The 24,273-nt window shown below is 55.8% G+C and overlaps 3 protein-coding genes across 6 annotated transcripts in view; 2 read left to right on the plus strand and 1 right to left on the minus strand.

Annotated features, from left to right (window-relative positions):
• Positions 1–150: 150 nt before the first annotated feature.
• PPM1N (protein phosphatase, Mg2+/Mn2+ dependent 1N (putative)) lies at positions 151–4,013 on the plus strand. The gene is given in 7 exon segments (XM_036012798.1): positions 151–214; positions 431–541; positions 544–1,071; positions 1,074–1,308; positions 1,868–1,985; positions 2,036–2,281; positions 3,656–4,013. Coding segments are annotated over 6 exon segments (1,164 nt in total). The 3' UTR covers positions 2,144–2,281; positions 3,656–4,013.
• Positions 4,014–6,255: 2,242 nt separating this feature from the next.
• On the plus strand, positions 6,256–21,522 carry LOC114511328 (vasodilator stimulated phosphoprotein). Of its 4 annotated transcripts, none has more exons than XM_036013078.1 (13): positions 6,256–6,555; positions 13,130–13,301; positions 13,378–13,543; positions 14,852–14,966; positions 15,435–15,478; positions 15,605–15,846; positions 16,001–16,098; positions 17,101–17,152; positions 17,319–17,355; positions 17,573–17,618; positions 17,766–17,856; positions 18,410–18,467; positions 20,816–21,522. In XM_036013078.1, exons 1-13 carry the CDS (start codon positions 6,551–6,553, stop codon positions 20,851–20,853), a joined length of 1,164 nt encoding a protein of 387 aa, XP_035868971.1. In that variant the 5' UTR covers positions 6,256–6,550; the 3' UTR covers positions 20,854–21,522. The 4 variants fall into 4 exon arrangements, with proteins under 4 accessions (XP_035868971.1, XP_035868973.1, XP_028385833.1 ...); XM_036013080.1 differs by having other exon boundaries at positions 17,322–17,355; XM_028530032.2 differs by having other exon boundaries at positions 6,259–6,555; positions 15,998–16,098.
• OPA3 (outer mitochondrial membrane lipid metabolism regulator OPA3) overlaps positions 21,459–24,273 on the minus strand; it is a 64,065-nt gene continuing 61,250 nt past the window's right edge. Inside the window, exon 2 of the mRNA XM_028530054.2 lies at positions 21,459–23,442. Coding sequence (XP_028385855.1) covers positions 23,024–23,442 — 419 coding nt within the window. The 3' untranslated portion in view covers positions 21,459–23,023. The remainder of the gene's footprint in view (positions 23,443–24,273) is intronic.

Below are 24,273 nucleotides of genomic sequence, written 5' to 3' on the forward strand. Positions count from 1 at the left end.
CTCTGTCTAAAAATAAATACATAAGTAAATTATATTTTAAAAAGTGTAGAGTGGAGAACAGGGATTCTAAAGTTAGTGTTCCTGCTTGTTCAGCGACCCAATTTTCTCTTCGGAAAATCGGAAATGATGATGTAAAATAGTGGGTAGCACATGGTAAATGCTAATTTGCTACTGTTATTTTTCCGTGACTCTGATCCCAAACTTCGCTTTGAAGGTGCGAGAGAAAGGAGACCGAGGAATCCAATCTCTTCTAGTGATTCGACTTGAGTGCAGGTCAAGGGCATAGCAAGATGCCCTTTCGGTGGTTTAAAATCTCACAGTGGAGGGGACTAATGCTGTTGGGGGGCAGAGGCAGAGGGTGAAGCCTCCCTGATCCCAGAGCCGAAGGATAGCGGCCCTTGTCCACTTGCTGGAGGCCTCCTCTGTTCAGCTCTCAAGAAGCGCAGGAGAGGGGGGCGTGGGCGCAGGGCTCGAGACCCGTCTCGGTTCCTTACGGAGGCGCCGCAATGCGCCCAGTGGCCGCACGGGGGTGAAGCAGCACCTTGGGCCTGCGCTTCGGGGCGAGCGCAGCTCAGGGCTGGCACATAGAGGACGAGCATTGCGCATGGCTCACGTTACCCTGGTGTTCCTGGGCTGGGCTTTTTTTTTTTTTTTTTTTTTTTTTTGCTGTCCTCGACCGCCAAGGCAGAGCGCGAGCAGCCCTCTTCAGCGCAAGCCACTTGCCGGGCCACGTGCTTGAGGCGTTGGGCCCGGCTCCTGACCAGCCCAAGGGCCTGTGCAGGACGCTTCGCCGTGCCTTCTTGAGCACAGACGCACCCCTGCGCTCGCTCTGGCCACGTGGCGAGCCAGGCGGCTCTACCGCGGTGGCGTTGCTCGTTTTCCCGAGATTTCTGTACCTGGCACACTGCAGTGACTTTTGCGCGGTGCTGAGCCTCTCCGGAGCTGTGGCCTTCGTCACCGAGGACTATCGGCCCCTCCAGCCCCAGGAACTCGAACGTATCCAAGACGCGGGCCGCACCATCTGCCGCCGGCGTCTCGAGGGCTCTTTGGCAGTGTCACAAGCACTGAGCAACATTACAAAGAGGCTCCGGGAAGGCCTCCTGAGCTGCAGCTTGTTTCTGCGGAGCCTGAGGTGACCGCCCTGGCACGGCGTGCGGAGGACGAGTTCATGCTCCTGGCCTCGGGTGTGTAGGACTAGATGTTTAGCGCTGCCCTGGCAGCACTGGTGACATCACGCCTCTGCTTGGGCCTGGCCCCAGAGCTTCTCTGCCCGCAGCTGTTGGACTCCTGCCTGTGCAAGGGCTTGAGGCGAGGCTCGGGATTACCCAGGGGAAGAACCTAATGGTTTTAGGGAGGAAGGTCTTTAACCGAGAGGCGAGAAGAAAACTAAAGAGGGGGTGGGGCTCTACAAAAAGGCACCTGCAGAAATAGGACTAGGCCAAAATATGGAGAGTGTGGAGCCCAGGGATGCCTTGAGGCAAGATGGGAAAGTGGTACTTGAAGGGCTAAATAAGTAAGTGGAAGGGATTTAAGAGAAAGGATGTGGTGTTTAGGGATGGGACGGAATAAGTCTTGAGGCATGATTAGCAGCTAGACAGCAGAGTAGGAGGAGCTTTGGGGAATGGGCCTGTTTATCTTTGATGGGGTGGGACTAAAACAGTGAGGGCATGGCCTAAAGGATTCGTACTGGTGGGATCGCTAGGTTTAGACTGGCAGATTGACAGGACTTGAGAGACATGGGCATAACTCAATTGGGGAGAGAGGCACGAGGATTGTTGGAGCTGTGCTTCCAAGGGCATGGAGCTCCGTGCTGGGGCATTCAGCCTTAGCCCACCAGGCTCTCGTTTCTCCACCGGCTTCAGGGCAGCCTGGACAACATGACCTGCATCCTGGTCTGCTTCCCAGGGGGGAACACTAGGCCTTGTGAGGAGGCGATCAGGAAGGAGCTAGCATTGGATGAAGCCCTGGGCCGGCAGACTCTAGAAGCTGGTTGGCAAGCAGGGGCGCTCCCACAATCCTTGCTTCCTTCTCAGAGCTGTGTTCCTCTGCCCAGGAGTCCCCAAGCCTGAACCCGGTTTTCAGGACTCTGGCCTCTGAGGACATCCCGGATTCACCTCCTGGGGGAGGGCTCTACTGCAAGTGAGTCTGGGTGGGTTGGGGTAGAAAGTGGGAGAGGTGGCCAGAAAAGTGTCCCCTCCTGAGGGCCTGTCTGCTCTCCAGGACAGCTGTCATTGCTGAAGCTTATTCTCAGTTCTTCTGGACCTCAGGGGAGTGCTGAGAGGTAAGGACCCTATGATTTTTTTTTAAATCTTCACCCAAGGATATGTTTCTTGATTTTTTGAGAGAGGAGAAACATTGGTGTGAGAGAACTTTCCACTGGTTGCCTATTTACTTTTAGAGAGGGGGGAGGAAGAGATGGATAGAAGCATTGATCAGTTGCCTCAGGCCCGCACCGCCCCGACTAGGGACAGAACCTGAAACCCAGGCATGCGTCCTGATGGGGAATCGAACGTTCCACCCTTCACTTTGCAGGACAGCGCCCAACCAGCTGAGCCACACAGGTCAGGGCAAGACCCGGTGTCTTGAATGTTTCTCTTGGCAGCATGTAATCCAGCCCACTCCCCCTCCTTTAGTGATAGGGAAACTGAAACCAGAGGGGGACAAGGGGCTTGTCTGGTATATTAGCATTCTCACTCCTGTCCTGAAGCATTTTTCTAGGTATGAAGGGGGACAAGCAAGAGCAGAAGAGACTGTGCTTCCCCTCCAAGAAATGTGCCCCTTACCATGCTCTGGAAAGCCCCATCATTCCAAGCAACACCCCTGCCACCCAGGAATTAAGGCAGAAAAATCCCAGGAATGTTGCTGACCAGGCCTGGATGCACTGCAGACCAGGACATCCTGGAGGACGGTCTGGATCTTGGAGAGAGATTGTGAATCGGACCCAGACAGCCTAAGAGCATTGGAGACTACTCCAAAGACACCATGGGTGGGGCTCAGGGCGGAAATGGGAAGGAGGAAGCTGGGGCCAGAGCCCAAAGGCTTTTCCATAACTTGGTTATTCCCACTTACAAGAGGGGGTTTGTTGATAGTTTCTGAGTAGCAGAAGGAGGTATTTGTCAGCATTGTTTGAGTTGTGGGGGACAGAGACCCAACTAAACCTGGGAAAGCAAAACAGGGAGTTTGCTGAGCCATGTAATTGAAGAGTTCAGGGACATAAGGCAGGACTGCATTCAGTTGTCAGTTGATGTCATTAGGAACCGTCTCTTAGTTCCTCCCAGTTGGCTTCATTCCCAGGCAGGGTCTCAGCATGAGGCAGCAGAGTTGCAGCTCCAACCTCACACCTCACAAGCCTACCATCCTCAGGGCAGAGAAGGCACGGGTTTCCCGGTGGTTGCAGCAATGGTTCCAGAGCTGGTTCTCATTGGCTGGACTGGGTCACATGCCTGCCAGTCACAGTGTCTCTGACTAGCCAGACTGTGGTCACAAGCTCACCCCTAGTGCTTAGGCTTGGGGTCCAGTGCATCCAAACCTGATGGACAGAGGAACGGTGGTGCCCGAAATGAAAATATAAGTGGTGTCTTCAGAATATAGGGGAGTCCATACTGAGAAGGAAGAAGGGGTGCTTATTTATCGTCTATTATATTTTGTGTTACAGAAGGTGCAGAATGGGGCTGGGAAGGCCACTGGCACCCCTTCAAGCTCCGCCGTGGCCTTCCAGGCCTGATAGCTGTCACCCTTTGGGGCCCCAGTGGAACTTAGACACCTCCCCCTCCCCCGCTACGCAGAGCAGCCGATGGAGGAACCCCAGAATGTTTATTTCCCCTTCTCCTACTTCCCTCTCACAAAAAGGCTTATGAGAGAGGAAATTCCACCCACCATCTAGACAGAAAAAAAAAAACCCAAAAACCCCAAACCGAATGTTTGTGAAATATTTAGAGCTGAACAAACGATGAAAGATCACCCCGTTCAATCACCTCTTCCCTTTCCCTTTTTCATCAGTTTTGGGTAGGAGGCAGCAGGGAGTTTTTATTATTAAATTATTAAATGATTCAAAATACATTTAACTCATAGGAAAAAAAATACCCCAAACATTGTTTGCCCAGTCGTTTGGCAAATATATTGAGCACCTGCTCATAGCCATCAACTGGGGGACTTGCTGAAATTCCTGCCTATTTGAGGGGCCCAGCTCCTAGTGTGTGGGGGGAGACAGCAAAGGACAATAAATAGCTCTGGCTGGTGGGGCTCAGTGGATTGAGTGCTGGCCTGCGAACCGAAGGGTCATCATGTGGATTCCCAGTGGCGGCACATGCCTGGGTTGCAGGCCAGGTCCTCAGTAGGAGATGCGAGAGAGGCAACCACACATTGATGTTTCTCTTCCTCTCCTCCCTCCCTTCCCCTCTCTAAAAATAAGTAAATAAACTCTTAAAAAACACAAAACAAAACAAACCAACCCTGTACTTATGCATGCATTGGGTGATTCTTGCTTGTGCACCGACCAGGGCTCAAACCTACAACCTTGGTGTACCAGGATAGTGCTCTAACCAACTGAGCTACTCAGTTGGCTTGAGTTAGTGCAGGGTTCTTGCTACCCGTTTTGCACAGCACTTAAGCTAAGAATGTTTTTTACATTTTAAAGGGCTGTAAAAAATATGTGAAAGAGACTCTCTACCTCATATGCCTAAAGTATTTACTAATTGAACCTTTTTAGAAAAAGTTTGCTGACTGCAGTGCAGCTGACAGAGAAGCACCATCCCTCCCATTTCCCAGATGGGAAAGCAGAGACCCGGAGAGGAGAAAGTACTCGCCCAAGGTCACATAGAACGGGGGTTCTCATTCAGTCAAATAAACGTGTGTTGAGCTGCTGTTCTGGGCCTGGCTATGTCAGTGAGGCACAGAAATAGATCAAGTCTACCCCTGTTCCCCAAGGATTCACAGCCTGAGGAGACGGACACACAAAGAAACGATTATAACCCAGGTGGATCAGGGTTCAAGGTCTCCCAGGGTGAGGTGGAGAAGAGGTGCGGATTACTCAATTCCGAAGAGAATGATTAATGTCAGAACATGTCCTAGAAGTATGAGGTGAGGTCAGGACAGCATCCAAGCAGAGGATTTGACTTGGGCAAAGGCTGGGAAGGCTGACTTCTTAACCTAGTCAACGGGACCCTGAGAATTATTTGACACTCACACCTTGTACCAAACACCACTAGAGTTCTGGGGGTTCAGACAAGAAGGCTTATAGTTCAGATTTATTCCCTGCCCCCAGGCCTCAGTTTACCCATTTGTAAACGTCAAACTGATAATTTCCCAGGTTTCCGTCCCTCGCTAGGTAGGGCACCTTACCTAGGCCAGGTGGCGCTGTGCCGGAGAGGCGGGACCATATGAGTGACGTCACAGGGGCGGGGCCGTGGACCCGCGGCCGAAGCTTCTGAGGGTGTCTGGGTTCAACCGCAGCCGGGGCGTGGGGGAAGGGACTTGCGGGAACCGGTGCTAGGGAGGGTCTCCCCACCTCCGCGCCCTCCGATTGCGGAAAGATACTGCCGTTCTCCTCATGCGAAACGGAGTTACAGCCGAGCGTACTTGGGGAGGGAGCCTGCGGCTTTATCCACGCTGGAACCCGGAGTCTCATCCCCACCCAGGTCCAGCGCCGCACCCCCACCCCCTGCGGCTGTGAGTCAGCGGCCGGCCGCGCCCCCTCAGCCCACTTCCTCCTCACCTTCTCGGCCCGGGCGGGGGGCCGTGAGAGGGGTGGGGCCCTTCCCACTCCTCTGCTTCCCGCGCCGGGGAGAGGGTTCACCCTTGGTATACCCTCATAGATTGACAGAGAAATGTTGGGGGTCAGAAAGGGAGGATTTAGCGAGAAAATTTGAGCGAATTCATGCTTATCCAGAGGGTCCTCCTCGTCCCCTCCCCAAATCGAGCAGAATATAAAGAAATCGAGAAATCGATAGGGAGGGTGAGAATAAATTGTGTCCGCATTGAGATACACCTAAGGATTCGCATCATGGGGGAGAGCTAGGTGTCGAAAGGATTCCCTCCCCCTCCACCGAGCTTCCCCCCGTTAAGGTGAGGGTGCCCCCGGGCATGCACACCCAGGTTGGGGAAGAGAGGGATAGCGGGTCAAGGGTTCCGCGTCGCCCTTTTAAGCGCCCTCTACCGAACCCCTCACCGCCTTGACTGGCTCGCGGCCCCTTTAAGGCGCAGGGGATTGTGGGTGCGGGGAGTGGAATTTTGGAACGAAATGTAGCGAAGAGAAGTACAGTAGTAAGAGTACCAGTGCAGCCGCCGCCGGCCGAGGGGGCGCGCCGCGGAGGGGACGCCGCACCCCCTTTCTGCCGCAGGGACCCCGATCACACTGTCCCAGAGGGAAGAGGCGCCCCCAGTACCCGCGTCGGCCGCGTCCACGTTTTCCCCAGGAAGCCGGACTCTATGGGGCGGGACCCCGGGGGAGACTGAGCGGAACCTGGAGCCGACCCCGAACCCCTGAACCTCGAGCGAGGGGCGCCCCGGGAGCACCCGCCCTGTGGGTGCGCCGCCCGCCCGCGGAGCAGCCATGAGGTGAGCCTCCGACGCCTCCAAACCCTTCCACCCGGCGCCGCTCCCCGCCCCGCCTTTGTCCCCTCCCCCCAGCGCGCTCCGGGCTGGGATTCGGGGACAGGGCGCCGGGGGCCTGGGGCTGGAGGCCGGACCCTCTTGGATGAGCCCCAAATACTGACCCTTCCCCCACGACTCCTCAGGTCCGGGGTGGTGCCAGGGAGGTTCTGCTGGGAGCCCTCACGTTTGGGGGCGTTCCGAGGACTCCCGCATTTTTAACAGACTTTTTCAGAGAACCTCCAAGTTGGCAGATACTCCCCGCAGGGGGGGCGGGATGGAGGCAGGGCTCAGACCCCCGCCCCCCCAGATCTCAACTTGGGCTCCTAGAGGGGCCGTGGGGGCCGGTCGGAGGGTCCCCGGGACCTGGGGGAGAGACGGAAACCTGGACCCTGGTGTGCGGGGCTCCCCGTCACGCGAGGCTGGAGAGTCCGCGTGGGACCTCGCTCCTCTTCAACTTCGAGATACTTAAGCCCCTAGGTTGGACGGGTTCCCGTCCTCGGGGGAGGTGGGTGCGCACGGACCCTGACGCAGCCTCAAGGGTGTGGGCAGGACTCCCATCCCCCGCCGCTCCGTGCCCACCGTCCGCTTACACCAGGCCGTGCCCAGGACCCAGCGGGCGCTCGGTGCCGAGGGCGGCTCCCCGGCCGCGGGCCAGAAGGGCGGTCTCTCTCCCCCACCTGCGCGGCCCGGGGAGCGAGGGGGCGCGGCAGCTGGGTAAGTGGGGGGGCCTTTGTCTTCCTGACTCACCTGTCGAGACAGCTGGTGTTGGGGGCGAGGGCGGGGCGGGGCGCCGCGGGCCGGCTGCTTCCCCTGCGCCGCGCCTCCCCCTCTCCCAGCGCCCTTCCCTCCCGCCGTCGGAACTGGGGGGGTTGGAGAAGGGGCGCGCTGGAAGCGTCAAGGTCATAGCCCGCGCCCCTTGGGACCCAGGCTTCCCAGATGGTTCCAGCTCTCTGCCCAGGAATTTAGTCCTGGGGAGGAGGGTTCAAGGGACCCAGGAATCTTGTCTTACCCGGGCCTCCCTCAAAACTCCTGGGCTCACCTGAGGGCAGGGCCGGTGCGGGCTCGGGAATCCCACTGGATCCAGCCCCCCACACTCTCGCCTCCCCATGACCCCCCCATAATCTCTCCCGAGTGGCCTGAGCCTGACAATACTATCTCCCTTCCTCCACTCTCTCAGGGACTTCCTGCCCCTAAGACCCCGGCTTGAGGGGGAGGCCCCTGGGGACAGCTGGGGATTAACCCCGTGGTGCCCACATCCTCCCACTTCCTCCGCGTTCTCCGCACTCCTGCCCTCTGACATGGGGGGGGGGGGGGCGTTCCTTTCTACAACCCACCTCCCGCATGTGTTCATTCTGATGGGGAAGGGACGGTTGGAAAGTTTGGAACAAGGGGCTGCCACAAGACACCCTCGAGACTTCCTGCCTCCCCTTTCCCCCATTATAGCAATAGCCCTTCCAGGCCTGCTCTAGGGAGAGGGCAGTTTTCGGGAGCCAGGCTCTCTTCCTTCACCCTCTTCCCCGGGGAGCCTCCTCTCCCACTGGCCCCAGCCACACCCCTTGCCCCTGCCCCCCCTCCCCACATTTCCGGTCCCAGGCACCGTGGAAGGCGGATGGCGGATGTCCGAGTTAGTGCTGCCTCACTCCGTGAGACCGTAAAAGGGCAGGAGCTGTTTCTGGGCCGGCTTCCCACCCCCACCTCCACCCCCAGGCCCAGGCCCAGGCCCGAGGCCCCAGCCCTCCCACAGGCCCCCTACTAATGGTCAGGGGCCAAACCTCCGGACCTTGTGGGGGGAGAGCAGAAGTGGATTAGTTGGCTGTCTCCCCAGGGGGTTACTAACACATCCTGGGGGGTCTTCCCTGTCAATGACCACACCCAACTTTCTGGGCTGTTCTTCTTCTCCAAAGCAGCTAGGATTCAAGTCGACCCATACCCGCTATACCCAGCTGGGGAAACTGAGGCTCAGAGAGAGAAAGGCCTGGCAGCAAGATCCCTCAGAAACTCCTGGGCAATGTGGAGGGAGGGGAGGGGAGCGGACCGGGATTCTTGGATTTCTGGCTGCTTTGGATGGGGGCAGTTGGAAGAGAGGATGTTAAGATGGAAAATTACAAGATAACAGTTTTCTTTCTCCCAGTTTGACAAATATTTGCTGAGTGCTGTGCCTGGGACTCTGAGCTGGGATTCCGGTAAAGCTGGGCAGCTGGGCAGAGAGGTCTGAGGCTCAGGGCGGGGGAACCCCGAAGGAGAAGTTCAGTCCATTTCTTGCCTCTTCTCATAATAGTAACCACTGTTACTAATTTTACTTAAAAAATAAGCGACCATTTGATCAAGCATCTCCTTTGCATAGGCACTGTCCTTGGTGCCTGAGTCAGTCCGGTCCTCACAGCAAGTCAGAGAGCCATACTATCATACCTGGGCCCCCACCTCAACCCCAGTTTACAGATGAGGAAGCTGAGGCCCCGACAACTGAAGCACCTTGCTTGCCTAAGAGTTTGGAAGTAGGCAAGCCTGCATTTGAACTCAGGGCTGTCTCCAGAGTACTGCTCTGTTAAAGAAACAGGAAAATAGAAACTTTAATGATCTTAAGAAAACATAAGTATCATGCTTCCACTGTACAGACAATGAACAGAATGGAGATACGGGAAAAGGAACCCAAAGGGGCAGCCTTTGCCTTCTTGCTCGCCTGTGGGAAACTGACGCCGGTCAGGGAGGGTGGGCAGGCGTGAGCCCGCGCAGGTCCCACGGACACTAGATCTGGTTCCCTTTGCAGGGTTATCTCAAAGGTTTGTAGTCTGCAAAGGTTGCGTGTGGGGGGCGGGGGGGATGCAGATCACAGGTTTTGTGGTTTAAGGAAGCTAGAGGGTAAGTCTTAGGATGGGAGCGAGGGGTGAAGGGAAGGGCAAGCCTCTAACCGGGAAGGTTTGAGTAAACCAGAATGACTATGCTTGATTGCCTCTGGTGATGATAAGCTTTCTCCCCTTGTTTTGCCTCTCAGCTGCCTTGTATGGAGATTGTGCCAAATTCCAAGTCTGAGCTTTAGGGCTTTTCTTATCTCTTGGAACCCTTACAAGGAACCAATGAGTTACGGTTTTCTGGGCTGGAAACCGAGGCTCTGAAAAGGGAAGACACGCAGCAAGGGACCAACTTGAACCCTGTCTTGTCCATGGCATGCTCGAGTTTTCCAGAATCCGGGGACTTGTGTGGAAGGCTGGGTCCTGGGCTGGCCGGGGATTCATGCTGTCTTCTGCGAGACCCTGAGAGACCCTGGAAGCGGGCCGACCCCCTGTGAATCTCACTCTGCAGCTTTCTGGCGGTGGGATTTTCCATGGCAGATTTTGCCTGGTTTGTAGTTTTATTTTTTGAATTGTAAGGAATGAGTGAGTTTTTTATAGGTAACACACCAGCCATGGTGGGGGGAAAAACAAAGAAAAGAAATAAGCAAGCTGTTCTAAACAGCGGACAGTGCGGCCCCTCCTCAGGTGCCCAGGCCCGTCCCCGTCCTCAGAGTCAGAGTCAGTCACCGTCAGTCCCCTGACAAGCAGCCTCTGCGTCTGTCACCCCTGTGTGCGGATGTGTTTATAACCTCCCACCTTTTTTTAAAAACCTCTGATACGCACCACTGCAGACCTTGGCTTTTTCAAATTTCAGCTTCGCTGTTTCCTCACCTTTCCATGAGGCGAAGAACTGGGGCGGACTTGGTTTCTAAGGGGAGCCCCTCTGCTCTACTTGCTGTGTGACCTGGGACAAGTGTCTTCAGCTCTCTGTGTCCACGGTTCCTCATCTGTAAGAAGGGCAGGGACCCGAGTCCCTCCCGGGAGGTCATTGCCAGGTTCTCCATGGCAGCTGGAGCTCAGCACCAGGAACAGTGTCTGAGACTCGGGCTAACCAGTCACCACAGCTGCCGTGGCTCCATGTTCCTTTTTCATAGATGGCTAGTTTGACGGTGGCTGAGCATCTCCTGTGTGCCGGACACCATTCTAGGTTCTGGGGACACAGCAGTGAGCAGTAAGGACACAAGTCCCTTCCCTTGTGGTCCTGACGTTTCAGTGGGGGAGACCAGGGTCTGTCAGGTGGGACGTGTGGCGAGAGGGAGAGGAACTCTTCTGGTGCTCAGAGGAAGCGGTGACCGCCAGGCCAGGCGGAGACCTGGGGGAAGTGAGGGTGCAGGTTGAGGAAGAGTAAGTGCTCAGGCCAGAGGCTGGGACGCCTGGTCTGGAGAAGGAGCAGCCCGGAGGCCGCAGGGGCTGGAACAGCAGGCTGGGGGAAGGGAAGGGGTGAGCTCAGAGATCACAGGGGTCATGGAAGCCACAGAGCGCTCTTGGCTTGCTTTCCGCCCGAGCCAGCGAGCCAGGGGAGCTTCTGAGAAGAGGAGGGACTCCTCCTGACTGGTGTTTTAACGGACCCGTCTGCTGTAAGGGGGACACTGCGACCGGCCCAGGCCCAGCTTGGAGAAGGGCAGGGCCAACCTGGGGTCACCTGGCAGCAGGCACCCTGGGGCCAGAGCCTCCAGGGCAGGGCAGCTGGGGAGAGCAAAGTGCAGCCAGGGTGGGGCAGGTGCCCGGCCAGAGTCTGCCCTGGGGACGGGTGGCGGGTATGGGTGAGGCCTTCACCCGGCCCTGCCTGGGGCAGTGGGAGCCAGAAACGGCCCCTGAGGCAGTGCCTGCCTGGGAACAGCACCTGGTGTTCGGGGAAGGCCCTGCAGTCCCTGGTGGGTTAGACTGTGGACGTGCAGCCCAGGTGTCCTGGGGGTCCCGGGGGCAGACGCTCACTCTGCTGCTTGTTGCTCTGTGCCCTCCCTGGGCTTCCTTCCGCAGCCCTCGCTTCCAAGCTGAGGAGGAAATAGTGCCCATTTCAAAGCGCTGCAGCGAGAATAAACCGAGTAAGGAGAGGGCTTAGGGTGCCTGATCAGCGGAAGCACCTCCTAAGAAGGAGGTGCCACGTGGTGTAAACTTGGGGTGTCCAGGGCTCAGCTTCCAGGCCTAGGAGCCCAGAGCTGGCTCCGCTGAGGGGCTTTCCCTGTCCTGGCTTTCACGGCCTCGGCATCACGCCCCAGCCCCCAGGCCTGGTAGAGGCAGAGCCATTTCGGGGTGTAATTTCTCTCCCCGGAAACCTCTGACCACCAACTTCCTCTTTTCAGGAAAAAGGGGGTGGGGGTGGGGTGGCCACTAGTGCTTCCCTCTGGTCTGTGTGTGACCTTGAGTAAGTCACTTCCTGTCTGGGAGTCTGAGTTTCCGCATTGGGGGAGGGGAGATTGAACCACCCCCAAAGGACCACTGCGGGGTCTAGAGGGATCCTGGATGTTCCGGGTGCCTGGGAAAGGGATGGTGACAGCTACTAAGTGCTCCACACATGACAGACACTGGGCCAGGGGCTCTGTTTTGTGTGTCCAGACTCATCTGCTCCCACTGTCCTGGGAGCGGGGACTGTCATCTCCCCAGTGTGCAGGTCTCACGTGGGAGGGTTGCTTGCTTGAGTCATATGGAGTATGTGGCTTAGCGGGGATTTGAAGCCAGATTCGTAGATAGCAGATCCTGAACTCTGAACTAGTCTCTTGACCCCTCCCCCCAAGGCTGAGTCAGATGTCCCTTGCTCCAGAAGTCCTCTGTGACCCCCAGAGCAGAGAAGGTGCTGCTAGGCACCCCTGGGCTGTCCCTGTCTGGGGACCTGACGGCCTCCTGCCCTGGAGGGTGGAGTTGAGAGTGCCTGAGGTCCTGGGGGGTGGGGGCAGTTTGGGGGCAGGAATAGGAAAAGCTAAGGCAGGGGTGTCAAACTCATTTTCACGGGGGGCCACATCAGCCTTCCAGTTGCCTTCAAAGGCCGAATGGAATTTCAGGACTGTGTGAATGTGACTGCTCCTTAACTAGGGGCAAGGAGCTCAGTTCCGGCGCCAGGGAGAAACAAGGTGCCAGGGGGGATTCGGCCCAGGGGCCTTGTGTTTGCCACCTGTGAGCCAGGGGGTCGCATTGCTCCCCAGCTTGCTGCAGGCCTTCCCCTTCCCCTCTCTGCGCCTCAGCTTCCTCCTCTGACCTGAGCAGGAGTGGGGGTGGGGGGCAGGGGCCCCAGTGCCCTGGCAGAAATAGGGAAACTGAGGCTCCAGTAGTGCCAGGCAGGGGCTGGGTCTCAGTGCCACCCTGCACTTCCCTGCATCTCTCTCTGACTCTGTCTCTCTGTCTTTCTCCATCCGTCTGGTTCTCCACGCCCCACCTTTCCCTAGGCTGCCTCTCCCCTCTTTGTCGGTCTGACTCTCCTCCTCTGACCGCTCTGTTGTCAGTCTGTACGTCTGTCCCTTGCAGTCGGCCTGTCTGTCTGACTTCCTCTCCCCGTCTTTGGCTCCCGGGCTGCCTGTCCTCTCTCCCCTCTCCTGTCTCACACCCCAGTGTGTGTCTGTCTCTCCGGTCTGCCGCTCCCGCTCTGCCCGGCGTGTTTCTCTCTCCCTCTCACACCGTCTCTGCGTCTCCGAGGGGGACCAGGCCCCGGGGGTGGGATGCCGTGCTCCCCTTGACCAGCTGGCCTCTCCCCCTCTCTCCCCACTTCCTGGCAGCGAGTCGGTTATCTGCTCGAGCCGGGCCACGGTGATGCTTTATGACGACGGCAATAAGCGATGGCTGCCTGCGGGCACGGGCCCCCAGGCCTTCAGCCGAGTCCAGATCTACCACAACCCCACAGCCAATTCCTTCCGGGTGGTCGGCCGGAAGATGCAGCCAGACCAGCAGGTGAGGCCCCTCTGCCCGTGCCTCCAGGGGCTGCACCCTGCACCCCCACCCTCACCCACCGTTCCCCTCCTGCCAGGTGGTCATCAACTGCTCCATCATGCGAGGTCTCAAGTATAACCAGGCCACCCCCAACTTCCACCAGTGGCGCGACGCCCGCCAGGTCTGGGGCCTCAACTTCAGCAGCAAGGAGGATGCCGCACAGTTCGCCGCAGGCATGGCCAGTGCCCTAGAGGCGTTGGAAGGTCAGACTCGGTGGGCTGAGGGGGTCTGCCCAGCCCGGGGCCGCCCCTTCACCACGCAGGGCCTCCCCTCCCCATACTCCTCTGAGAACAGGGCTAATGCACTGCTGCTGGGACTGTGGACAGTTATTCTAAGGATTAAAAAAATATATTTTTTATTTACTTTTAGAGAGAGGGGAATGGAGGGAGAGAAATATGAATGTGTGAGAAGATACATTGATCAGTTGCCTCTTGTCCCACAACCCAGCCTGTGCCCTGACTGGGAATCGAACCGGTGACCTTTTAGTTCACAGGCTGGTGCTCCATCCACTGAGCCACACCAGCCAGGGCTATTCTGAGGAATTAGTGTAGGCTCCCATGTGCCCCTTGTACACCCGATTCCTGCGGGTGCAGTAGGCCCCATGAATTTTTACCGGGCCCACTCCTGTGTGACTGACCACCTCCCAGACAAAATGTAGCCATTTCCAGCCCTCGGAAGGCTCCCTCCCTGCCCTTTGCCAGGTAATCCTTGTACTGGCTTACGTCGTCATCAATTTTGTGTTTAGACATCGAAATTAAACAATCTCTAGGTGGTAGTTCTTAACTTGAATATGCCCACGAACCGTCTGCACCTCTGGGTAACCTGCAGATTCCAGTTCAGTGGGGCTGGGGTGGGGCCTGAGCTTCTGCAGTTCCAACGAGCTCCCTGGTGGTGCCAGGTGTGTGCATCAGGGTCGGGGGTCACTGCCGCAGAGAACCCCAAATCACCGAATGGCCCAGGTGTTTGCTTCCAGGAGCGGCTTCAGTGCCACTCGAAGGGGCTCACTTGTCTAGAGGCACAGAGAAGAATATGGGGGTGGTTTGGGTCCCCGGGAGCCAGAGGCTTTGAGGGTGGGTGAGGAGCAGGCTCTCGGCCTTCCCGGGGGTGGGTCTCAGGCTGGGGTCTGAGCGGCCGGGCCGGTGGTTTACAGCAGACATTGGATTTAGCCTGAATTACCCTTGTTCCCGCAAACTCAACATCTGCAGGACTTGACGCCACTGACTGCCCCTTTGGGCCTTCCTTGTCCCACCTGCCGTTTGGCCAGCACCGCAGCACCCACCTCACATCCGCTCAGTTAAGGGGAGCTGGTGCTGACCCTTGTCCTGGAGGTTTGCCGGGTGCCCACACCCGCGCCCAGAGTGTCGGGTCCGGGTCCGGGTCCGAAGAAGAAGGAAGTGAGCGGCTCTGTTCTGGACGGACGCCTGAGAGCCCTGGGAGAGCCAGGGAAAGTGCCAAGAGGCGGGGCAGGTTCCGGGGGTGACTCATCACCTTTTTCTACTCTCACCTTCCAGGAGGTGGGCCTCCGGCACCGCCACCGCCGCCGCAGTCCTTGCAGCCACCCGCAGCACCCGCCACCTGGTCTGCCCAGAACGGCCCCTCCCCGGAGGAGGCGGAGTATCAGAAAAGGTGGGGCCAGTCCCTGGTGGGGAACCTTGCCACTGCGGGAGTTCTAGGATGTTCCACAGCCCTGACTCCTACCATTCAGAACTCTCTAACCTTCAGTTTCCAAATGTTTCAACTCCCGGGGACTAGAAATTGACAGCTTTGAGAAACTCCTGACTCCCCGGAATTGCAGAATTTACTGACCCTTCAAATCCCGCCTCCACCTCACCCCTGCCAGATTCTCGAGAGTCCAAAATTTGGTTGTTTGAAGCATGTTGGGCATTTGGTAATGTTTTTGACAGTCTGAGGACTAGAATGCTTGCATCTTGGCCTCACCCTGCGCCCCCAGCCCCCCCCCGCCCTTTCCTGGGCCCCTGGGGAAGGAAGCCGGGATGGATCAGGAGCAGCCTGACTGGACACCTCAGACAGAGGCCAGGGGCTGCTGGCGTCGTCAGGGCCCTGAGTGACGGCAGCTCCGTCTTCCCTCCTCAGGCAGCCGGAGCATGTGGAGCGGGAGCGTCGGGTCTCTAATGCAGGTGATTGATTGTTCACATGCGTCCGGAGGGAGTCAGGGGCCCTCCTCAGAGGAGGGGGTGGGCAGGCTGGATAGCAAAGAAGGAGGCTTCTCTCTCAGCCAACCCCCTTTTCTGTGTCTGTTTCAGGAGGGCCACCTGCTCCCCCAGCTGGGGGACCACCCCCACCTCCAGGACCTCCCCCTCCTCCAGGTCCTCCCCCACCCCCTGGCCTGCCCCCATCCGGGGTCTCAGCTGCAGGGCATGGAGCAGGGGGAGGTCCACCCCCTCCACCCCCTCTCCCCACGTCATCAGGCCCCAGTGGTGGAGGGACTGGGGCCCCCGGCCTGGCTGCAGCCATTGCTGGAGCCAAACTCAGGAAAGTGAGCAAGGTGAGGGGGCCAGACAGGGCAGGGTGTGGGGAGACTGGGGCCCTGATGGAATAATGGGACATGAGGCCAGAATTGCCTGAGGGCATCACAGGAGGGGCTAGAGGCCAGGAGGCCCACCCATAAAGCCCCCTCCTCTTTGTAATTTCTCCAGCAGGAGGAGGCCTCAGGGGGGCCCTCAGCCCCCAAAGCTGAGAGCAGTCGAAGCACAGGTGGGGGGCTCATGGAAGAGATGAACGCCATGCTGGCCCGGAGGTGAGCCCAAGTGTGAGGCTGGAGCGCTGTGTGCCCCTGGGAAACCCCAAACAGTCCCCGAGACCAGCAGTGATCAGCTGGTCTGTGGAGCCGGGGTGCAGGGGGGCCCAGATTCCCGTTTTCTTGTTTCCTTGGATGAAGCTCCCCTTTGGTAGCCAGGCTTGGAACAGAATGCTGGTGACTGCATTCTCCTGAGATATCTCAGGTTTGCAGCCACTGGGGAGCATCTAGAATGTTCTGAATTCTAGGACCTTGGAAATTCCTGCCTCGGCCCTCGTTGGGTGGCTGGGTTGGTTGGAGCATCGTATGTACACCAAAAGGTTGTGGGTTCGATTCCTGGTCAGGGCACATACCTAGGTTGTGGGTTCAGTCCCCACCTGGGGTGCATATAAGAGGCAACCAATCTGTTTCTCACATCGATGTTTCTCCCCCCCTTCTCCCCCTCTCCCCCTCTCTCCCCCTCTCCCCCCTCCCTCCCTTCCTTCTTCTAAAACCCATAAGCATACTTGGGTGAGAAAAATATAAATAGATAAATAAATTTCTGCCTCAGAATCTGGAAACTCAGATTCCTAAAATCCCAGCACCTAAGACAGAGCCCTATGCCCTTAGAATTTTGTGATTCCCAAATGTGAGAATCGTAAAACCCCCACCTCAATTTGAGAATAGCACTCTTTTTTTTTTTTATTGATTTGAAAGAGAGAGAGAGGGAGAGAGAGATGGATTTGTTGTTCCACTCATCCATGCATTCATTGGTTGATTCTTGTCTGTGCCCTGACTGGGGATCGAACCCACAACTTTGGCATTTCCAGACAATGCTCTAACCAACTAAGCTACTCAGCCAGGGCTTACACTCTCTTTAACTTCTAAAACTAAAGTGTTCTTAGCCGTCACACATTCCGTAACTCTGTACCTAGAATCTAATTTTGAGAACTCTGGGAAGGGGAATTGTTGAATGGCTGAGGGAGGGCTGAAGCTGTCTGTTTTTGCCTTTCCCTCCTGCAGAAGGAAAGCTACACTGGTTGGGGAGAAACCTCCCAAGGATGAATCTGCCAATGTGAGTCAGGGGCTCTTCCTGCTGTATACACCTTAGGCTGTACCATTCGGGCCAGGAGACTGGGGAGGTGGTGTGACCCGGGAGGTCTGGGTTGAACCTGGAAGGGGGAAATGAACAAAGGTGAGGCAGGGACTGGCTCGTGACACTTCTTTTTATTTCCCACCAGCAGGAGGAGCCAGAGGCCAGAGTCCCAGCCCACAGCGGTGAGTGAAAGCCCAGGCTAGCCACAAGGACTACAAGTCCCAGGATGCCTTGTCCTCACACCTAAAGCACACTCTTGAGAGGGTCTGTGCAAAGAATGCTGGAGACTGTAGTGTCCTGAGATGGTTCTTTGAACAGGGACTGATGAGGCTTTGGGAGAAAGATTGAGGTGGGGCATTCTTTGTCCCTTATCTTTCTAACTTGTTGCCTGTCCCCCAGAACCTGTGCGGAGACCCTGGGAGAAAAACAGCACAACCTTGCCAAGGTGGGCCATCAATGCTGGGGCCCCACCTGCCCAAAGTAGTTGGGTCGGCCGACTTCATAGGAGGAACATGCTGTTCCTTGAATGGGAGGCCCGGGAGGCAGGCCCTCTCTGACTCATTTCTGTCCCAAACCACCCCGCCTGTCCCAGGATGAAGTCGTCGTCTTCAGTGACCACTTCCGAGGCCCACCCTTCTACGCCCAGCTCCGGTGATGAGTCAGATCTGGAACGGGTGAAACAGGTAGGGGAAGGCCCTGGGGCGGGGGGTGGGGGGGGTGGCTTGAGGGCTAGAAAGGAGCCATAGGAAGAGAGGAGATCTAGGTCTCAACTCTGCCGCTGACCTGCCTGGTGACTCTAGAAAAGGCCTCAGAAACACTCAGCTTTCTAGTCTGAGGAATGAAGAGACTTGATTGGGTCAGGGATGTCATGTCTGGCTCATCCACACACCCCCTCTCTAGTGCCCTTGGCAGACCCTACTCATCTGTCGCTGCACACATTTCTGATGGCGCCCTGAGTTCTTTCAGGCGCACTGGCCTCAGGCATCCGTCTGCGGTCGGAGTTGGCAGCGGCCGGGACTGTGTTTGCCAGCCCTGGTACTGGATGTTCTCCAGTACTTTTCTTCTGGCTTCTGAGTATCGAGAATTCTCTAGAATTCTCCAGTCCCTCCATGGCCGTGTCAGTGATGTCGTGGTGTGTGTGTGTGTGTGTGTGGCCTTTCAGTCACTAAGAAAGGACAGATTAGGATCAGCGAGTCCTTGTACCCTTCCTGATTGGTTGTACCCGGTTATCTTCAGGAGCTTCTGGAAGAGGTGAGGAAGGAATTGCAGAAAGTGAAAGAGGAAATAATTGAAGGTGAGGTTGTTGTTTTTTTAATATATTTTATTATGCTATTACAGTTATTCCAATTTGCCCCCCTCTACCCAATATCCCCCTTCCCTCCAGCAGTACCCCCCCCTTTAGTTCATGTCCATGGGTTAAGCATATAAGTGCTTTGGTTTCTCCATTTCCCATACTGTTCTTAACCTCCCCCTGTCTTTTCTACCTACCATTTATGCTTCTTATTCCCTGTACTGTTTCCCCCATTCCCCCCACCCTTGCTGATAACCCTCCATGTGATCTCCATTTCTGTGATTCTCTTCCTGTTCTGGTTGTTCACTTAGTTTGTTTTTTTAGATTCAGTCACTGACAGTTGCGAATTTGTTGCCCTTTTAATGTTCATAGTTTTGATTTTTTTTGTTGTTCTTAAATAAATCCCTTTAACATTTCACATAATAATGGGTTGGTGAGGATGAACTCCTTTAGCTTTACCTTACCTGAGAAGCACTTTCTCTGCCCTTCCATTCTAAATGAAAGCGTTGCTGGATAGAATCATCTGGGTTGTAGGTCTTTGCTTTTCATCACTTGGAATACTTCTTGCCAGTCCCTTCATACTGCAAAGTTTTTTTGAGAAACTAGCTGATAGTCTTATGGGAACTCCTTTGTAGGTCACTGTCTCCTTTTCTCTTGTTGCTTTTAAGATTCTTTATCTTCGACCTTTGGCATTTATTTATTTATTTATTTACTTGTAGAGAGAGGGGAAGGGAGGGAGAAAGAGAAGGAGAGAAACATCAATGTGGTAGAGATTCAGTTGCCTCTCACACACCCCCAACCGGGGACCTGGCTTGCAACCCAGGCATGTGCCCTGACTGGGAATTGAACCAGCAACCTCTCGGTTCACAGGCCAGCATTCAATCCACTGAGCCACACCAGCCAGGGCAACCTTTGGCATTTTAATTATGATGTGCCTTGGCATGGTCCTCTTTGGATCCATCTCGTTTGAGACTCTGTGCTTCCTGGACTTGCATGTCTATTTCCTTCATCAAATTAGGGAAGTTTTCTTTCATGTAAGTTTTCACTTTCTTTCTCTTCCTCTTCTCTTTCTGGCACCCCTCTGATTTGGATGTTGGTAGGTTTAAAGTTGTCCCAGAGGTTCCTAAGCCTATCTTCATTTTTTAAAAATTCTTTTTCTTTCTGCTGTTCTGATTGAATGTTTTTTCCTTCCTTGTGTTCCAAATTATTGATTTGATTCTTGGCTTCTTCATCCTCTCCTACTTGTTGGTTCCCTGTAGCTTTTTTTTTTATTTCACTTAGTGTAACTTTCATTTCTTCCCTGTTGGTGTTGCTGTACTTGGTGAGTTCTTGGAGCATCCTGATCACCAGTGTTTTGAACTCTATCTCACAGCTTGGTCATCTCAGTTTCATTTAGTTCTTTTCCTGGGGTTTTGTTCTTTTCTTTCATTTCCCATTTCTTTGTCTTCTCAAATTGGCAGCCTCCCTATGCTTGTTTCTGTTTATTCAGTAGAGCTGCTTTAACTACCTGTCTTAGAAAAGGCACCTGTAAATTGTGTGGGGCGGAGCCTTAGGTAATCGCCAGGACTGGGCAGCCTGCCTCACTGGTTTGCGGCTCTGTGTGGGGGGAGGTCTCGGAGCACGGACAGTGCCGCTGCCTGGCTTCTGGAGGTTTGCCCAGCTCTCGCCCTCGTTTCCAGTCACTTCCCTCACTTCCCCCACTTCCCGTATGTGACTGACGGCCTTCAGCTGTTGCCTGGGTGGTGAATCCCAGAGTGGGTAGATTTGCCCACATTCTGAGTCCGTGCAGGCCCTTTAAATGGACTCTCCTGAAGATCCAGCAGTTTCTTCCACTGCCCCAAACCCCACTGGTTTTTACCGCCAGAAATTATGGGGATTCATCTTTCTGGCACTGGAACCCTGGGCTATATGGCCTGGGACTGGGATTGCTGTCTCCCAAGGCATCCCTTCGGATTGTTATCCACCACCACTTGTGAGCGTGGGACCACCCATTTGCCACCTCTCTGCGCCACACCCCCTCTCTGCGCCTCTCCACCCATCTCTGCCATTCTGGCCCTTCTGCCCATCTGGAGGAATGTGGCTTCTTTAAATCCTTGGTTGTGGGACTTCCGTACAGCTCGATTTTCTGACAGTTGTGGTCATTATTTGTTTTGGGATATAGTTGTAATTCTGTCTGTGGTTGTGGGAGGAGGGAAAGGGTGTCTGCCTACGCCTCCATCTTGACGGGAAGTTGAGGCTGTTTTTTAAACATTTATTTTGGAGGCATCCTGTCCCTTGGAAAGAGCCCTGTTTTGGAAGGGAAGGGGGAAGAGGCTCTGCCCCTGAACTCTGAGCCCTTTGTTTCCTTCCAGCCTTTGTCCAGGAGCTGAGGAAGAGGGGTTCCCCCTGACCACAGGGCCCCGAAGAGCGTGTTTCTCCCTTCTGCACATCCCGCCTGTCACCCTGCTTTCCCTGCCTCAACTAAACTTGGAACTGGCTGAAGAATACAGGAATGCGGCTTCCCCACTCCTGAGGGGGTGTGGCTTCTGTCGTGCCCCCGCCCATACTGGCTGCTGATTGGCTGGGGAGGCCCCCACCTTTTGCTCCCTGTGGTCCTTCTCCTCTGCCATCCCCTTGGGGCGGGTTCCTTTGCAGGGGGATGTACCAATGAACCCCACAGTGAGAGGGAAGGGAGGAGGGAATTTCACATTCCCTAGTTCTAGATTTCACTTTAACGCTTAATGCCTTCGAATTTTTGTTTTTTAAGAAGAAAAATATATATATATTTAGGTTTTGGGGGGAGGGAAATTTTTTTCTCTTTGGTTTTGATAAATGGGGTGTGGGGAGTTTTTAAACGCCGTAGCCCAAGGCTTGTTCCATTTAGGGCAGCTATTTAAGGGGGGATGTCCCACCAGGCTGGGGGCACCTCTCCGGACCCCAGGAACATCCCTTCCCTTTGGCTCCTTCCCCTTTTCTATGAGGAATTAAGACGCTGTAACTTTTTGGAACCTCAGTTTTTGTTTTTTTGTTTTTTTAATTTGGGTAGGTTTTGGGGTCCAGGCCATTTTTACCTGCTTAGGGAAAATAAGATGAGGGAGAAAGAAAAGGGGGAAGAAAGCTCCCCTCTCCCACCTTCACCTGTAGCTTCTTGAAAATGGGCCCCTGCAGAATAAATCTGCTGGTTTTTATAAATGCTAAGATCTCAAGTGATTTGAAGGGCCGCTCTGATGAGGATGGGGTGTGTCCTCCCCCTTCCCAGCAATCCACCTGCGCCTCCTCTTCCTTCTTCCCACCTGTCCCAGTCAGTTCCTTCAGGGTCTGCCCTCCCTCTCTCTGGACCTCTCAGCAGACCTGCCTCCCTCTCCACGCCCCTTACCAGGCAGCTTCCTCACTCCTCCTCCCCTCCTCCCCCAGGGCCAAGCAGCTGGCCATCTCAGAGAAAGCCGGGGCTGTCCCTCATGGACTGTGTGGCCTGGGGAAAGTCCTTTGCTTTCCCCGGACCTTGGCTTTCCCATCTGGGAAAGGACTCACAGGGTGACTCTGCCCCCTTCCCATCAGAACCTTCCCAGCTTCTCCTAATTTTAATGACCCTGTAGCCATGGTTCTCAGACACATTAAGGTGACTCCTTTGCCCCAGAGCTCCTTTAATTATAAAACACGTACAGTCTGAAAAGGCAGAGTTCGGAAGTCAGAGCTCGCACACACCCCTTTCGGTGGTTCCATGGGTTGGCCGGGGTAGGTCTCCGAGCTAACATTGTCTGGTGGAATGTCCCCTTTGGGTGGGGGTGGGGAACTTGGGGCCGAGGGGCTGGTGGTCCCATGGAAGAAGCCTTGCGTGAAGCGGGGATCCCTGAGTACTCAAGCACAGGAAGATGGGGGTCACAACAATTACACATATGGGGGGGCAGCGGGTGGGTCCCTGTGAGTGGCCCTCAGGGCAGGACGATGGGGAAGGACAGCGGTTGACCAGAACCACAGGTGAACAGGGGCTCTGACTGAATGACCGCTCAGCCCCAGGCAGCACCAGTTCTGCCAGCCCAGAGGGCCACGTCCTGCTGGAAGAGATCCCAGAAGTGGGGGGAGGGGGCATCTGCTGGGACTGCCTGGGAGGACCCTGCACACCTTTCCAGTGGGTTGTGCCACAGATTGGAATTAGCCGGTTAAGGAGGGGGACCCAGCAGAGGCACCAAGGGAGTAAGGCACCGTGGTGACTCACTGGGGCTAAAACTTGACACCATCCATCCTTGTGTTCCTCACTGCCACCTCAAGCCCCAAAAGGTGAGGCAGACAAGTGTCTGCATTTTCATTACAAAGGTCAGAGAAGGGGCAATGAGTGTGCCAGTGTCCTGGGGAAGGACTGCTCCTAGGTAGGTAAGTGGGAGTGTGAGTGGTGGAATGAGCGTTACCTGGGTCTGTGTGTCCTGCTGGCCAATCTGGTGGGGGGAAGTGACCAAAAGCCTGGCTGGATCAGCCCCAGTGTAGGGTCCATTCTGCTTCTAAAGGGACTGGGCGGGGACGGGTTTAGGAAGGGACAGGGCGGACAGAAGGCCATGTCGGAGGAGTCACATTGAAGACTGGGGCTATTCCTCAGGCGTGGGCTCCGCCTGGGGCGAGGACGGCTTGTCCCCATCTTGGATGCAGAGCTGGGCTCGCACCTCTTGCATCTGCTTCCGTAGCTCCTCCAGGGCCGGCGGTTTGACCGCCGCCGCCGCTGTCTCCTCCACCCGCACCTGCAGCTCCTCCAGCACCAGCGCCAAGTGGTCCACCTCTTCCTGCATCGTGTTCCAGGCGACACGCTGCTGCTTCTTCTTGCGACGATGCTGCAACTTTTGGCGCCAGAACTCCAGCACCAGGCAGCTGCAGGCCACTATGAAGATGGTGGCCTCGCCCAGCAGCTCGGCGCCCAGCTCTGCAGCCGCCGCCTCGTTCAGCGGCTTCACGGCTTGGGCATTGAAGCCCATGATGCTCATCTTGGCCCGCATCTCCGCCCAGTGGTAAACTGTGGGGGGAGAGGGGGGTCAGCGACCCTTTGCGGCGGAGCCCCTGCCAGCCCCAACCCTCGACTCCTTGATGTCCTGCTGGGAACGATGGGGAAAGGCAGCCAGAATCTCTGTCGTTGGGGAGTGAGCGCCATCGAGAAGACTCGCGTGCGAAGAAGATGCCGGTGCTCCAGGCCACGCGCGCACGCGCGGAATGCTGTTAGTTACTTGGGCTGGGGTGCCACGGAGGGCATCCTCTGAAAGTGTCCAGAAGATTCTGGGGAGCAGCTGAGAATGAGAAACGCTGCCTTGGAGGGGAGGTTCTGAGGCGACAGTCCAGAGCAGGAGTAAATTTTCCCCTTTTTCCCTCACCCCTCCCCACTTCAGAGCCAGACCAGCACCTTCCCGCTGCCCCAGGAGGAGGCGGTGACAACTAGCTCCTGAAGTGTGTTCCCTGTGTGGTTGGGGAAGGAGCCTAGGGCTTGAGCAGCGTCACTCTAATGACTTCTGTACCCAATCACTCATTCAGATGAGCAATGACCAGCATTAATCATTGCTGATAAATGTAACACACAGAGTTGATGCTGAAACCTGACTCACTCCAGTAATAATTAATATTCACCCTTGATACATGAGCTGCTGGAGAAAATAATGAGCCTTTTTTGGGCTCAATAAGAGATGAATTCCTGAAAGCATTTTATACTTCCCCCTTCCAGCCATCCTCCCCAACAGCCAGGCTGATCTAATTACATTTTCTTCCCCTTAGCTGGGATTAGTTAGACTTTGCAAAAAGGGTTGTAAAATGAAGGGAGTCCATCTTCCCACCCCCAGCTCTAGTCCTGCTCTATGGA

The sequence above is a fragment of the Phyllostomus discolor genome, chromosome 12 (assembly GCF_004126475.2).
Source record: "Phyllostomus discolor isolate MPI-MPIP mPhyDis1 chromosome 12, mPhyDis1.pri.v3, whole genome shotgun sequence".
NCBI lineage: Eukaryota > Metazoa > Chordata > Mammalia > Chiroptera > Phyllostomidae > Phyllostomus > Phyllostomus discolor.

What these genes read in the sequence shown, in the direction of transcription:
- LOC114511328 (XM_028530032.2), top strand. An exon ending in GCGTCGGGTCTCTAATGCAG is followed by an intron (nt 15,479 to 15,604) that starts GTGATTGATTGT and finishes TGTCTGTTTCAG; the next exon opens with GAGGGCCACCTGCTCCCCCA. An exon ending in ATCTGGAACGGGTGAAACAG is followed by an intron (nt 17,857 to 18,409) that starts GTAGGGGAAGGC and finishes GGTTATCTTCAG; the next exon opens with GAGCTTCTGGAAGAGGTGAG.